This window comes from Mytilus edulis, chromosome 1 (genome assembly GCF_963676685.1).
Source record: "Mytilus edulis chromosome 1, xbMytEdul2.2, whole genome shotgun sequence".
NCBI classification, from domain to species: Eukaryota; Metazoa; Mollusca; class Bivalvia; order Mytilida; family Mytilidae; genus Mytilus; species Mytilus edulis.
In genome coordinates, this window is record NC_092344.1 from 104,092,883 (window position 1) to 104,109,712 (window position 16,830).

The 16,830-nt window shown below is 31.1% G+C and overlaps 1 protein-coding gene across 3 annotated transcripts in view; it reads left to right on the forward strand.

Annotated features, from left to right (window-relative positions):
• Positions 1–16,830, forward strand: part of LOC139516746 (A disintegrin and metalloproteinase with thrombospondin motifs 9-like) — a 116,197-nt gene that overhangs the window by 65,998 nt on the left and 33,369 nt on the right. For all 3 annotated transcript variants that reach the window (XM_071307034.1, XM_071307041.1, XM_071307050.1), the window contains 14 exons: positions 1,385–1,534; positions 1,960–2,110; positions 2,499–2,606; positions 4,724–4,866; positions 6,841–6,904; positions 7,448–7,562; positions 7,775–7,911; positions 8,376–8,595; positions 9,369–9,535; positions 10,129–10,249; positions 11,166–11,301; positions 11,667–11,871; positions 12,286–12,450; positions 13,285–13,449. In XM_071307034.1, the coding sequence (XP_071163135.1) occupies positions 1,385–1,534; positions 1,960–2,110; positions 2,499–2,606; positions 4,724–4,866; positions 6,841–6,904; positions 7,448–7,562; positions 7,775–7,911; positions 8,376–8,595; positions 9,369–9,535; positions 10,129–10,249; positions 11,166–11,301; positions 11,667–11,871; positions 12,286–12,450; positions 13,285–13,449 (2,047 nt within the window). The remainder of the gene's footprint in view (positions 1–1,384; positions 1,535–1,959; positions 2,111–2,498; positions 2,607–4,723; positions 4,867–6,840; positions 6,905–7,447; positions 7,563–7,774; positions 7,912–8,375; positions 8,596–9,368; positions 9,536–10,128; positions 10,250–11,165; positions 11,302–11,666; positions 11,872–12,285; positions 12,451–13,284; positions 13,450–16,830) is intronic.

Genomic DNA, 16,830 nt, shown 5'->3' on the forward strand with positions numbered 1-16,830 from the left:
TTACTGTCACCCTGTCATTTTGGAGTCAGTCTTTTAGGTGTAAAGGAAACACATACATGACAAATTTTCAAGGCTGGTGATTGATTGTTTAGTTTTCATTTCATTGTAAATTTACAAATTTTGTTGACAGATATTTGACAAAGTTTCAGTGTGAACTGGTGAGCCAGTGCAGTTGTAAATGATAACAGCTAGGCCTGTCATTTTAACTTAGACTCTCCATGTTAGGCTGAATTTATCTTTAATAGCTAGTTCATCAGGAAGTTTGTTCCTTCATAGATACACAACTGCATTGGAAAAAATATAAAGCTGATTCAGCAATAATTGAAAAGCAAGTAGGGAGTTGTACAATTTGATTACATGTTCAATTTAATTATAGTTTCCTCTCACCTCTGTCAAATGTTTATCAGATATGCATTCTGGTATCTTTTATCAAAGATTTGATTATATAACCACCTGCCAGAAATTATATTCCTTCAAAGTCATACATGCTGTAAATTTCTTATATCTACAATATCTATTAACATTAAGGAACTATTTCCTTCATTCCTATGGAGTGCAATGAGGCTTTTATTGCATCAGGAATAGAAAAATTTAGGTAAGAATATAAAAAAACATGACATTAGTGTTCTATAAAAACCCTGTTTTGGGTCAGGTTTGTATATTGATGGTGATTTACCTGTGATTGTCAGGTAGAATGTTTGTAATTATGTAATCAGAGGATTCATCATCTCTTGTTATAACCACACAACCCCTTTAAATATTGTGGTTTCTTTGATTTATATGCCAATATTTTGATACATGTTCATATATTTTCTACTTCAATGTGGTTAAGTTAGTCATCCCTCCTTATAGAGAGTGCAGACTGTTTTCACATCTTTTTTTAGAGGTTAGGTAGTAAAATTATATTTGATATGATTCACAATGATTGAAAGTCCTTGATATTATAATGTGGTTTCACATTTTTCTTTTTGTCCTGTACTAAGTTTAGCTACTGCCCAATCTTTAAGCATTATGTACTGCTGTACTTAGTTTAACTACTGCCCAATCTTTAAGCATTATGTACTGCTGTACTTAGTTTAACTACTGCCCAATCTTTAAGCATTATGTACTGCTGTACTAAGTTTAACTACTGCACAATCTTAAAGCATTGAGCACTTGCTTTTGTATTAGACATCTGTGTGGTTAATCTTTAATGACAGCATTTTTTTAATTCTAGCTTTCCCTCATCCTACATAAATCTGCTAAATATCTGTCCAACCTTCCTTCAAAAATTGGATAAATATCTGTTCAAACTTCCTACATAAATCTGCTTAATATTAAACAAAATATTATTTTAACTTGTTAGATAATTGAATTAAAAAAAAGGTATTTGTTGTTTTTCCAGATTTAATTTACCTCATGATGACCAACCTCCATGTCTGAAATACAACAAAAGAGATACTAGGAACAATGTGATGGCACCAACACTTGACCACAATATTAGTCCTTGGTCGTGGTCTCGATGCAGTGCACTTCTACTGACAAAATTTATTGAGTATGATTCTAGCTTTCTTTAAATAATTTAAATAACTAAAATAGTTGAACAACTCTGCATTCTGGAAAATTTATCTAGTGTATACCTAAAATGGTTTACTATTACAAATTGTGACTTGGATGGAAGGAAGGTTGTTTCATTGGCACTCATACCACATCTTTTTATATCTAATTATATTAGACAGATGATATTATTTGTTATACATTCACCAAGAAAAATATGACTTTTATGCAACTTAAAACAAAAAACATATTCATTTTCAAACAAGTAGAATAATGTAATGGGAATAATTGTTTAATTTTTTGAGACAAAGACAGTGTAGGGGGAGGTATTGCAGCTTCACCCTCTTTATATAGTCTCTATATTATATTTTAACCATGTTTTAAGTAATAATGACTATCCTTTGTGTTCATTCTTTGGTGCAGTGCAGGTTTCACGGAGTGTTTGTTAGACAAGCCAACAGAAACAAAATATATCCAGCCAGTACACCATGGAGAACAAGTATCTAAATATTACAATGTCAACAGGCAATGTCAACTGTCTTTTGGAAAAGATTATGCTATCTGTCCATTCATGGTAAGACAACTGTAATGTCATAATGTTTTACATTAGGTTGAATAGCTAATGCATTGAATTAATAATTAAAGTAACTAAACAATGAAGATTCTAAAGTTTTTTGTATTTTTTTCAATTCACTTATACAAAGTTTACCCGAAAGGCCCAGTTTTGAGGCGAAAGGTTATAATTGAAAGTCATGTATAGCTTAAAAAGGTTAAGATTTTTCTTCTATAATTTATAACCCACAAGAAAGTAAGAGAAGGTTATGTTGAAAAGAAGATTGCTGAAAATGTACTGTTATGTTTTGCTGTTAATGCATGTGCATTCAGTGGCTTGTAGTTCTATGATTCAAGAATATAATTTTCTTTAAAAGCATTATAGTAGAAGAGATGATTATTTTTTATAGGCGGATGATTGTGGAAAGCTATGGTGTACAGATTTAAAGGACACATACAAGAAATGTAGGACTTTACATATGCCCTGGGCAGACGGAACTGATTGTGGATCTAACAGGGTATGTAACTCAACATCAACAAATAAATCAAACATCTGATTTGAATACAATCTTTTTCGGGATTGAGGAAAACTTACACTTTCGTGGATATTTAAATTTCGTGGTTTTTCTAATGTCTGCATACAAGTATATGGAAAATTTGTAATTCGTTGAATATTTAAATTCGTAGTTCACCTGTACCCACGAAATCCACGAAAATTGGTATCTAATGAAAAATAATGAATCCACAGTTGTTGACTTTGCTGTCCCAAGAAATTTTCAATTTCAATTATATTTACTTATAATTCAGCCAGTATCAATCTTTCAAACTCTTATTTTTGAAGCTTCCAATGTTTTAGAGATACTATATTTAAATGTAACACTTTTCTTATGGCTGGCATCTTCAGAAAATCAGACACTGTTGAACAATTTGAATGATTTGGCAGATTATATAATTAGTATGTAATGATCTCTTCTTTGATTAAAAATAGCATGATTTGAGAAGTTTTTTGTCAGACATGTATACTTGAAGAATAGGATCATTGTAAAAACATCTTCTGCTTCTCTGGCACAAATACTTTAGAACGCTTGTCACTGTTTATTAAGTAGTTACGTAACTGGGTTTCTAGGGAAAATGGTATAATTTGGAAAAATTTCCAATTCACAATTTTGATTTATAGGTTTTCAAATCGTTATGACTTTTTACATGCAGATATTTTATCTTGCACATGTTTTATTGTGGAACCCAGCCTATATTTTAAGAGACTGTCAAATTGATACAGAGAAGATTTTCATAATTAACACAGAATGTCTGAATTTATTTTATTGACTGGATGTCAGCTGTTCTATGTGCATGTTCTGAATATTTATGGTATAAACTGATTTAGGAGGTTGTCTAGCTCATACTTTCAAGATTTTCATAATTTTGCTAAAATGTATGATTATATTTCTATTCAAAGATTTATTTCTTGTAGTTCTGTGCAGTAAAAGTCAATAAATATTGTGTTATTTTTTTTTAATCTTGGTTTAATGTCCAAAAACTTGAAAATATATGTTGTAATTTGTCATTATATAAACCAATAAAATTAGACTACTAGTTCCTCCCAGACATCACCACCTGGTAAAAGTACAACACAATGATAATGATGTTGTCTGCTTGTCATTTGGGGGCAATTTTATTTTTATTGGTAAACATTTAGCCAAACAAACTTTTGAAAGAATGAAGAAATTTTCAAGAATGAAATTGCATCAGTATAATATTACAACTCTTTAAAGAAATGCACTTGCTCCATATCATTCCAAGGTTTTAAAGAGGTTAAAATGATATTATGTTTCGTTTGATTAAATTATTTGTATTACTACTCACACTGACATTATAATGTGGTTAAAGTAGATATTTAACGGTTATTTTATTGGTTCCAGGTTACATAATATGTAGAAGAGTTACAGTTATTGTTGGTATGATGAATTTACATCATATATTTTTGCATTAGAATCAAATTTATCCACCAGATAATGATATGGTGATCTAAAGACATAATAGTTTTTCCTTAGATTGTTATGTCATAATTCAGATAAATTATCCATTTTGTGCAGTCATCTTGAAACTCATGGAATATTTAATAATGATAATTATAATATTAAATTCATATTATTTTAATGTTTGCAAAGATTTTATTGGGTAATTACAGCTTTATTGTTAGATGTAGCCCTTTGAACAAAGTAACATTATGTCAAAGTTAGCATAAAATTTACCATTTTAGTAAAAGTCAAGGAATTTGCATATTTAACTTATTTTTGATGAAATCTAATAGGTTTAGTGAATGATTGAAAGGAAAATATGTAGTGAGGAATAAAATCATAAAAATAAGTTAATGTGTCCAAATTTACCCAAGAGCAAGTTCTTCATGAAATAGGTTACTGTAAAAAATGTTGTGTTTTTCAATTTCTAAAAACTATTTTATCTTCCAAAACTCTAAGAACGGTATTTTGTCCTTCAGATGAATTACTATGTGTCCCATATTTCCAATATAGTGGTTTCTCTGACATAACTTTTATCTGTATGTGATTTACTTTCACTTTTATGGTTGCTAGTTCTTAAGATAATTATAACTGAAAAGAAAATATTTATTTTACAGTGGTGCTGGCATGGCGAATGTAGATACAAGAAGAGCTATAAACCTATAGATGGAGGTTGGGGAAAATGGGAGGAGTATGGTGATTGTTCAAGGTTGTGTGGAGGAGGAATAAGGACCTCTATCAGGAAATGTAGCAGTCCAAGGTATATTCCATGTTACATTGAATTTACACTGCTTAAAATAGATCGGGTAATGGGGGTGGGGGATACCACACAGTTTTATTGTTGAGCCTGCAACTTTAGTTGCAGAAAGCTCGACATAGGGATAGTGATCCGCCGGCGGCTACAGCGGCGGCGTTAGCTCATTTCTTAAAAACTTTATATTTTAGAAGGTGGAAGACCTGGATGCTTCATACTTTGTGTATTAATGCCTCATGTTGCGAAGTTTCTGTCAGTCACATGTCCAATGTCCTTGACCTCATTTTCATGGTTCAGTGACTACTTAAAAAAAAGTTAAGATTTTTTGTAATGTTAAATTCTCTCTTATTATAAGTAATAGGATAACTATATTTGGCATGTGCATACCTTGCAAAGTCCTCATGCCCGTCAGACAGTTTTCACTTGACCTCGACCTCATTTCATGGATCAGTGAACAAGGTTAAGTTTTGGTGGTCAAGTCCATATCTTGGATACTATAAGCAATAGGTCTAGTATATTTGGTGTATGGAAGGACTGTAAGGTGTACATGTCCAACTGGCAGGTGTCATCTGACCATGACCACATTTTCATGGTTCAGTGGTTATAGTTAAGTTTTTGTGTTTTGGTCTGTTTTTCTTATACTGTATACTATATTTGGTGTATTGAAATATTTTATGATCTATATGTCAGTTGCTCAGGTTTTATTTGACCTTGACCTCATTTTCACGATTCATTGCTCAGTGTTAAGATTTTGTGTTTTGGTCTGTTTTTCTTAAACTATAACCAATAGGTCAACTATATTTGTTGTATGGAAGAATTGTTAACTGTACATATCTGCCTGGCATGGTTCATCATCTTGACCTCATTTTCATGGTTTATTGGTCAATGTTTAGTTTTCTTGGTTAATGTTAAGTTTATGTGAGCTTTATATTTAGGACTATCAACATAATATCAATGATTAGTAAAGAAGGTGAGAAATTTCAGCGTGTGCACTCTTGTGTGTTATGATATTAGTCTATATAAAGCACATCAATCATAAAACCTTTATTGTTAATAGTATCAGCTCTGTGATTTCAGCATTCAAATCTCCAGTTGATTCTTTTTTGTAGAAGTAGCTTCTATTAAACATAACTTTTTTCAAAGTTTCAGTTTCCATTTATCTCAAATAAAAGAAAATATTGCAAAATGTGTAAAATCATATGTAATTTTTTTGGTTGATTATAATTTATATTTTAAGAATATTCAACATTCAGGTTTCTTTGGTGTTTTGCTGGTAGTCTTAAGATTGGGGAAATAATTTTTCTCTTAGGTTAAAAATTGTGACCTATTCTAGTAGTTGTATTTGAATTATGTGTATGCATTATTTAAAATTGTGTTTTGATGAAAAGGTTAAGATTTTGATAAAGCCTTAAGAGATTAAAATTATTCAAAAACTACATTTCAGAAATTTCTTGTCATGAAAGGTTGATAAGTTATTAATATGATGAAATAATCCTCTGTCAGAAGGACGTCTTTGATGCCATAACTGTTATCTGCTTTTCATATTTAACCCAATTTTTAAGCATTTTAAAATGATGATATATTGCAGGAAACTATAAATACTAAAATTTATAACAGTAAAATTTTGACTTGCCAACATTTAAATGGAACAATCTGCCTACTGTGTTTAATAATCATACAATCTGGCCGCTGTTCTATTTACAGTCAAATTTACAAATTTAGATTTTAGTGTATTCTTAAGAAACTAGTGATGTCAAAAATTCATATTGATTAATAATTGTTGAAAAATGGTTTTCAGCTTAAGCACACTTTTTGTTGAAGATAGAGCCAAATTCTCCTATGGCTGTGATTTAAAACCCATATTGTAAGAGTGCTTTCAAAATATTTCTTACGGAACACTCTTGTTCTTCAATTCTGCTGTTTCAGCAGATTAAGTCAATAGTCCAAAAAAGTAATTTACATTATATGCTTTTTTCACAGACCGTCCAACGGAGGAAAGTATTGTATAGGTCGTAGAACAAGATACAGATCATGCAATCTTAAGGTAGATTATGCCAGAAATAATATATAGATATATAAATTTATAAAATATGTATGACATCACAATTTTGTTTTCTCATAAATACAGTTTTACAGTAAAAAAAATAAGCAATTGCCATTCCTCTAGAACAAATGTGTTTTCCCAATTATATAACATATTTTGTATTTTGTGAAATTTTTAATATTACCCAGTGCTGAAACGTCATTCAAATAATTGAATAAATACATCAAACAAACCATCACTATTTATTTAATTGGTATTATCAGTAAAAAAATATGTTATTTTTATACAATCAAATTTATGGCAATAAATGATAATGATTTTGGGAATTAACTGTTTAAATACTCCTGTATATGGATGGCTCTTTGTGAGTTAACAAATCATTTACGTCATTTAATTACCAGATTTATAGCAAAAATTGTATTAATCAACGGAATAGTTTTTATACTTCAATAAAAAAACATTTGAAACAGATGGGAACATGTATTAAATGTTTTAATGTTTATTTTGAATAATGAATTCATTATACAAATGATTATTTCCTAGGAATGTCCACCTGGTTCTCAGGATTTCCGTCAGATGCAGTGTGCAGCTTTCAATAACTCTGCCAAAATTCAGGGCTTGCCGTCAACTGTTCATTGGATACCAAAATATTCTGGAAGTAGGTAGCCATTTTTCATTTGAGAATTTATAAGTTATCCCTTTACTGCACCAACTTTTTTAGTAAAGAATTATAGAAAACAGTTGATGTTAATCTAAAGAGAATAAAATATGATTTAGAATTATTGATTCAATAATTGTGCCACTAAATTAGCATGCCAAGTCATACATCATTTTGATGCTATATACAGCATGTATTATGTCTTTATACAGTAAGATTGAAAGACTCTTGTAAACTATACTGCCAAGCCTCACATACCAGTGCCTACTATCAACTGAAGGACAAAGTTATTGATGGAACCAAATGCAGACCTGACTCTTATGATATATGTGTCAATGGAAAATGTATGGTTAGTATTTAAATAATTAAATATAATAAAATCACTTTCCTTAACAAAACAACTGAGTTAGTGCTTGACCTGCAGACCTTTTGTGAATGGATTTTTATCTGTTTATTTTAAAAGAGAGTTTTATATACGTAATATTGTATTGTAAATGTTGTCAATGTTGTAAATTTGGTTATTGACATCACACTCCTTTGCTGTGAAAACCCATATTAATCTGTCAGTAATGGTGTCAGGCTGAATAACACATTTCAATAAGATCTCAAGTATATATTGAAGCATCTAATAAAAAGTCTCCTTATTGTATATTATAAACAAGTATATCAAGTTTGACATCAGACAGTGTTGTGAAGGGCAGCTATCTTGCACGACTTGTTTGTCCATTTATGTCATTAAGTTCTTGAAATAAACCATGCTGTATAATAAAGCAGCATGTTACAGCATTGATTTGTTTGTTTTTCTGTCTGTAGAAAGCTGGCTGTGACAATCGACTTGGCTCTGACATGAAAGTGGACAGATGTGGAATCTGTGGAGGGGACAATTCTACTTGTCATACAAAGAAAATCTCTAATACGTTTAATAATGTGGTTTACGGTTATAATATCGTTCACAAGTTTCCAGTAGGGGCAAGAGACATTAAAGTCAAACAGAAAGGTTATATGAATCTTAAAGAGGATGAAACCTATTTAGGTAATTTTATTTATAGCCTTTGGGACATTGTTACTTTTTATAGAAATAAAATGACCAAATTATAGTTCACTGTTAATACTAAAATGATAGCTAATTGCACACGGAATTAGAAGTTTTAGTTATATAGAAAAAAATCTTGTTTAAGAGATGTAAATGAAATCAATTAAAATATTGTACTTTTTAAAATGAAATCAGGTTAGCCCCTAGGTGCAGATTTAGAAGATTTGACCTATATATTCTTCCCATTTACATATTTAAAGTACACGTTTTAAACATAAGATATGTTATAATTGTTTTTAAAAACAGCATTTCTTGAAAACCATGATGTTCAATTCAAACATTTTTTTTTTTTAAATTATTCAATAATTATATAGGATCTCTCAATAAGTGTAAAGATGAAGAACAATAAAAGAGGTATTCCTTTCAAATCTACTTTGTTTACTAGACTCTCAGAAACACCAAATCATATCCTTTATATATTTGTATGAACACACTATATTTAACAAAAACACAAAAATACATAAGTAGTATTTTATGGTCCAATATCAGTGCATGATTGGTACAAAAAAAACAATAACATTGTAATCAAAAAGGTCGAAGGAATCCTGTTAGAATACAAAAATATGACTTTTATCCTATTAAAAAAGGTGTATTATCTTACAAACAATAAGGGTGCTTCTTAAGCTCATTTTTATATACATGTCTAAATTAATGAATTGCAAGAAAACATGTATGATTGTAAGAAGACATAAGTTTTTATCTGACATTTTCAGCTTTGCAGAATTCAACTGGGGCTTTTATACTGAATGGAAAGAAGGTGATAGATAGTGCAGTGACCAAAATAAAGGCAGCAGGGACCATTATAGAGTACAGTGGATCTGATACTGTGATAGAAATGATCAATGCTTCTGGACCAATCAAAGACACTATTACATTACTGGTAAAGGACTAGTCACATTACAAATATTTTAATTGCACTAGATAATTGATGACTGTTGCAGCATCTTTAGATAAACTTGGAAGATATATGAATTAAAAAGTTCTAACATATTGTACAATGTAGCAAGTTAATGGTATGAATGCCAATGAGACAGCTATCCAAATGAAGGGGAAAGATCACAATTCAGCCTTCAACAATGGGGAGAAAACATACTGTATAGTCAGCTATAAAAGGCCACAACATGATTAATTGTAAAGCAAATAAATCAACAGCCTTTTTTTAATGACTAAACAATAAACAAAAAAACAAATATGAAATGTTACAGATGGACTAAACAGCATTACATAGATATAGGAAGATGTGGTATGAGTGCCAATGAGACAACTCTCCATCCAACCATGTAGGTTTTACTTAGGTCTCTACTGACAGTATATTTATGGTTAGATAAAAAAAAAGTTAGAAGCTTGAAAAAATTCAGATACAATGTATAAGACTTGATTTTTTCAAGAAATTAGCTTATTGGCCCTGTTCTCAATGAAATTATTTTGTAAAATATTTTGTGCTGTGTTATTAACCTGTTGTATGTCTTGCAGGTTCTGTCAGTAGGTAAAGTGAATCCACCCAATGTAGACTACTCATATGCATTTTCTGTTGATACCAAATACGTATACAGATACCAAGAAATGTGGAGTGAATGTAGTCATCTCTGTAATGGTAATTATACTTTAAACTTTGATAAAAATAACTCTTTTTTTTTTGTCTGAAAATTGTCAGAACTAATTTACTTCACTTTGCTCAGTGGTTCATTTTGGACAATTACACCCCCTTTACTCATACCCTGGATCTTCCCTTAATTTTATTGCAGTTTAAAAAAAAAATCTTTTTATTTTACTTTTTGGCATTTGTTTTAATTTCCAGTGTGACATTTTCACTTTGTAATGAATTTGTATTTTACATTTTCAATGAGGTTCAGTGTCCTATTGGTATAAAGATTGATATAAAACTTGGTCCAAATTAATCAATTGATTATTTTTTTCAATATCAGAACTGATTTTAAATGTTGATCTAATAGTAATTTCTATAGAAAGTTAAAGGTGAGCTAGTGATAACAATTTTGAACCTGGTTATCCACAGCACCTAATCATTAATTTTCAATTGTAAAGGTCATCTTGTACCTTTATGTAGGCGTTGAAGGCATTGTAAGACATCGTAAGACATCTTGTACAAGTTCAATGTTTGAAAAGATCATTGTATATGCACCAAGTGTAGTGTCATCAAAATAAATTAATGAAATATCATAAACAGCTTCATATGTGAATAAATGCAAATTACCATGCATTGTTTCTTCTATTATGAACTTTATTTGGACCAGGCATACAAATTTGGTAGAAATGCTTTCAAGATCATGTACATGTATTAACAGTATACCTTGTATGATAGTCAAGACAATTTTGCTGATTCAGAAGGAGGTTTGCAGTATAAAAATAGATACAATGGTAAATGACAGCAATTCAACCTTGAAGAAAACTGAAAATTACATCTAGAATTCACAATACTTCTACAATGAGCAAGCATCAACTTCATATTAAAACTGTTTTATATAATTGCTTCAAATTGTTATTTTCTGCAGGAAAACGAACACGTTCAGCCGTTTGTATAAGTGATGATGACAACAGAATGGTTGTTTCTGACAGTAAATGTACTAGATTAAGGATACCCAAACCACCAAATCAACAGAGAAGATGTAACTATGATTGCTCATTAAGGTAAATGTTAAAATATAAGATAATATAGTGTCAATTTTTTTTCTTTCAAATTCATGAATAATATGTTTTTTCTCTCTCTCTGCATCTTCATCCCTCAAATGGTCCCATAACATTACATGGATTTTTAAGAAACTCCAACTATCTCTCTCTCTGACATTGATTTCTTTGAAACTCTAATTGGGAGTTAAGTAGACAACAATCAATCAATCCATAAAGCTATCAATGATTCAGTTGAACATTATGGTATTGTGTACAATTTTATTCAAAAATATTTTTTTGTCATAAGTTTTTCCAAATATAAATACTATTAAGTAGAGAAATGAAATTGTGTTCTAGTCTTAAACTTGTAATTTGTTTGTCTTTAGATGGAAAACAGAAATGGAGGAATGTTCAGTAAGATGTGGTGAAGGTGTGGCAAAACAAAATGTGTATTGTGTAAAATCTACATATTATACACAAGCACATGTAGACCTTTCAGAATGTGACCATCTCAGTCCACGACCAGGAGACATGGTTACCTGTATGGGAAGATGTGATCCTACTCATTGGGAATACTCACCCTGGTCAAAGGTAACATGATTTTTAAATGTTTGCCTAAAACATATAATTGTGTGCTGAGAAATAGGTTGTTTAATATTTATAACATTTTATTTTATTTTTTTAAAGAGAGGGGAAGTCTAATAAATGCAGCTGCAATTCTTAAACACCATTTAACCAGGAAATAAATTAATCTGAATCAGCACCAATATTATATTATAATTATTAAATAATTCTTAAAGTACATGCGTTCCTTTTACTGACAATATGTTCTTACAATGCACTAATATACCTCATACACAATATTATGGTAAACTGATATTTATAGTAATTTATTATGTTTTCAAGTTTAATGTAGTACAAATTAGAGGAAACATTGTGTCGCAATCTTATAGTTAAATATTCTTGAAAATTCCAATTTCTATTCTATATTTCTCTATCTTATAGTGTACTCAGACATGTGATGGAGGTATTCAGACACGTACATCATGGTGTACTAATGTCAGTCGACGTAAACTACCAGATAAAGATTGTCAAGCATCAGAAAAAATACTTACAAAGATTTGTAATGATGAACCGTGTGCTGTGTGGAGAACATTTTCCTGGTCAGGAGTAAGTAGTTCAAATAAACATTATTTGATTTCAATTTTTGGTGTTTTAGCTCTGCTTTTAAGCACCGCATTTTTCGGGTCGGCCAGTTTGTATTGGTGGAGGAAGCCAGAGTGCCTGGAGAAAACCTGCAACCTTCGTTAGGAAAACTGACAATTCTAGTCAATTAAAATTGGAGTCTAGTGCATCATCACGAGCTGGGTTGGAACTCACAACCTCAGTGTTGGCTGGCTAGTGATTACAGTAGTGACTACTTAGACCACTCGTTCACTGAGGCCCCTATCCAAATAAACATCAATCATTTGATGAAACACAATACATTTGAATACAACAATAGATTCTGTAATATATACATTATTTGAGAAAGAATTTGTCATGTCATGCTAAAAGAAAAAAAGGAGATCATGAAAGAATTATTTTTATTATTCAAAGAAGAATGAGAAATGTTTTGTTTGTATTGGACCAATAAGACACATTGCCCATGATTGGAAAGGCAAAAATTCCATTGTGATGGCCAGCATGTTAACACCATGCTTTATTTGAATTAAAACATGGCTTTGTATACAAAGCAAGAAAGAAGTTTATATTCATATTCTATATTTAAAGAGATGGAAGGTATACTTAAATGAAGCAGAAACCCTTAAACACAATTTAACCAGAAAAGAAATGAAAATGGCAAAATGTAATGGTCTTCATCTTCAGTTTTTTCAAATCTTGAATTGTTAGGTTCTGAAGATGATCAATAGTACATTTTTTGTACATGCATACAAGAATCAAATTAGCTATGTATTTACCATGTGGTTCCCATCTTTTGATATTGTTTGGTTGTTGTTATAGTGTTCATCAACTTGTGGGTCTGGAACAAGACATAGAGATGTTCATTGTTACCAGAGGGAGAAGAAGATTGAAGATGGATTCTGTAACCATAGACGTATGCCATCTACAAGTGAACCCTGTAACCTGAATCCCTGTCCAGTTTGGAAGACAGGGCCATGGGGACCAGTAAGTATATACCACATTCCCCCCTTTTATTAGCTCACCTGGCCCAAAGGGCCAAGTGAGCTTTTCTCATCACTTGGCGTCCGGCGTCCGTCGTCGTCGTCCGTCGTCGTCGTCCTGCGTCCGGCGTTAACTTTTACAAAAATCTTCTCCTCTGAAACTACTAGGCCAAATTTAACCAAACTTGGCCACAATCATCATTGGGGTATCTAGTTTAAAAATTGTGTCCGGTGACCCCGCCAACTAACCAAGATGGCCGCCATGGCTATAAATAGAACATAGGGGTAAAATGCAGTTTTTGGCTTATAACTCAAAAACCAAAGCATTTAGGGCAAATCTGACATGGGGTATTATTGTTAATCAGGTTAAGATCTATCTGCCCTGAAATTTTCAGATGAATCTGACATTCCGTTGTTAGGTTGCTGCCCCTGAATTGGTAATTTTAAGGAAATTTTGTTGTTTTTGGTTATTATCTTGAATATTATTTCAGATAGAGATAAACTGTAAAAAGCAATAATGTTCAGCAAAGTAAGATCTACAAATAAGTCAACATGACCAAAATGATCAGTTGACCACTTTAGGAGTTATTGCCCTTTATAGTCAATTTTTAACCATTTTTCGTAAATCTTAGTAATCTTTTAGAAAAATCTTCTCCTCTGAAACTGCTGGGCCAAATTATTTGAAACTTGGCCACAATCATCATTGGGGTATCTAGTTTAAAAATTGTGTCCGGTGACCCCGCCAACTAACCAAGATGACCGCCATGGCTATAAATAGAACATAGGGGTAAAATGCAGTTTTTGGCTTATAACTCAAAAACCAAAGCATTTAGAGCAAATCTGACATGGGTAAAATTGTTAATCAGGTGAAGATGTATCTGCCCTGAAATTTTCAGATGAATTGGACAACCTGTTTTTGGGTTGCGGCCCCTGAATTGGTAATTTTAAGGAAATTTTGCTGTTTTTGGTTATTATATTGAATATTATTATAGATATAGGTAAACTGTAAACAGCAATTATGTTCAGCAAGGTCAGATTTACAAATAAGTCAACATGACCAAAATGGTCAGTTGACCTCTTTAGGAGTTATTGCCCTTTAAAGTCAATTTTTAACCATTTTTCGTAAATTTTATATATCTTTTACTAAAATCTTCTTCTCTGAAACTGCTGTGCCAAATTGATCCAAACTTGGCCACAATCATCTTTGGGGTTTCTTGTTTAAAAAATGTGTCTGGTGACCTGGCCATCAAACCAAGATGGCCGCCACGGCTAAAAATAGAACATAGGGGTAAAATGCAGTTTTTGGCTTATAACTCAAAAACCAAATAATTTAGAGAAAATCTGACATGAAGTATAATTGTTAATCAGGTCAAGATCTATCTGCCCTGAAATTTTCAGATGAATTGGACAACCTGTTTTTGGGTTGCGGCCCCTGAATTGGTAATTTTAAGGAAATTTTGCTGTTTTTGGTTATTATATTGAATATTATTATAGATATAGGTAAACTGTAAACAGCAATAATGTTCAGCAAAGTAAGATCTACAAATAAGTCAACATGAACGAAATGGTCAATTGACTCCTGTAGGAGTTATTGACCTTTGTAGTCAATTTTCAATCTGCTTCCTTTGTTTAATATTCACATAGACCAAGGTGAGCGACACAGGCTCTTTAGAGCCTCTAGTTCACACATGCAAGTAATAATGCTCTGTTTATGTAAGGGTTTCTTGGTTCTATTGCTTCAAAAAAAGTAGTATAAACAGATCAGCAGTATCACGTTTCAATAGTACTATTATAGAGTCTTAACTTTATATTTTCAGATCTACACAGTTGTTTTGGACTTAAGATTTTGAATTTGAAATTAGTCTTATATTAAATAGCCTTGAAATTATTCACAACTAAATTTCAAAACAACATTTCTCTAACATAGAGGATTCAATCTCTGAACAACTCCTTCTGCAATAGCGATTAGACACTTGTTATCCATGCAGAAATGCATGTAAAACCTTGGGTCTTCAGGTATTCTCATTTCACTATTATGACTTACTCAGTTTTAAAATTTTCAAAACAATTTAACCTAACAGTACTTGAAAATAAATTTGAATGAATAAGACATACTTTAGCTTAAAAGAGAACATTAAACTGTCTGATGTAGAATTGGAATCAAGTTTGATATAAAATTGAATTATCCAGTGAAAATTTACCTCCATAATTTGTGATGGTGTACTAACGATGATGCATACAGGTGTTAAATAACACATATAGTTGCGTAATCTTGTTACTCCTACACTTATACCAGCTATAAAAATGATGTATGGGCATTTTTGTCATGCTTAACTACTTAGCATCCTTTTTTTTTAAACTAATCTTGATTTCTTAAGCCTTTTTTTAAGGTTTTATAGAATTTAAAAAAAAAATGATAGAAAGTAAAATTTGAAAATTAAAGATTTTTTTGTATGAAAATACCTCTCAACGCATGATTATTGTCATCAATGAAAAGTATTTATAAAATAGTGTTAAAGAAGCATCTTTTTTTTTATATAAAAGCTTTTTCAAATTAGCCAATTTTATGGTTTTACATTTAAGATCATTTAAAGTTTTGATATATCCCAGACTTATGAGATTTTGAGTATGTTGTAGGTGTTTGTTGGTTTTGTGAAAACACTAGATGAAATCTTTTAAAATTTTACAATAGTGTACCATAAAGTAGAGGTGAAGGCTAGTTTTAGATCATTTTACTATTTAGGCTATGTAACAATATAAAAGGAGATGTGCTATGATTGCCAATGAGACAACTCTTCGCAAGAGACCAAATGACACAGAAATAAACAACTTTTGGTCACTGTACAGCCTTCAACAATGAGCAAAGCCCATACCGCACAGTATATATGAAAAATTGTGTGGTAGTTATGAGAAGTAGTTATGAGAATCTGTAATTCCATGATCTTTTGAGTTAGTTGTTTAGTAATTATCCTTCTTAAACAAATATTTGTCACCATTCTTAAATGCACTACAGCAAATTTTTATGAAAATATAACTGAAATCTGTCTTTGTTTCTAGTTATGCTAATGATATGACTAACAATCAGTTACTCAGTGAACTATTTAAATAATGAGCAAACATTCAATTGTACTTCCTTTAAAATAGATGTCCTTTGTAATGATGGTTGACTAATATGACTTTACTGTGTACATCATTCTATAATCTATCATCATAAGCCCCATGATTTATACAGTCCTTGTGCTTCTTTTAATCACTCAGATTTCTTTGTTTTTGATGCTTTGTACTATCTTTCAAACAGACAACCCAAATGACCTTTTTTGACATATAGTTGTGCAATAATAGCAGTGTTTTATGGCAATATAATAGCTTAAAAGTGACAATAAAA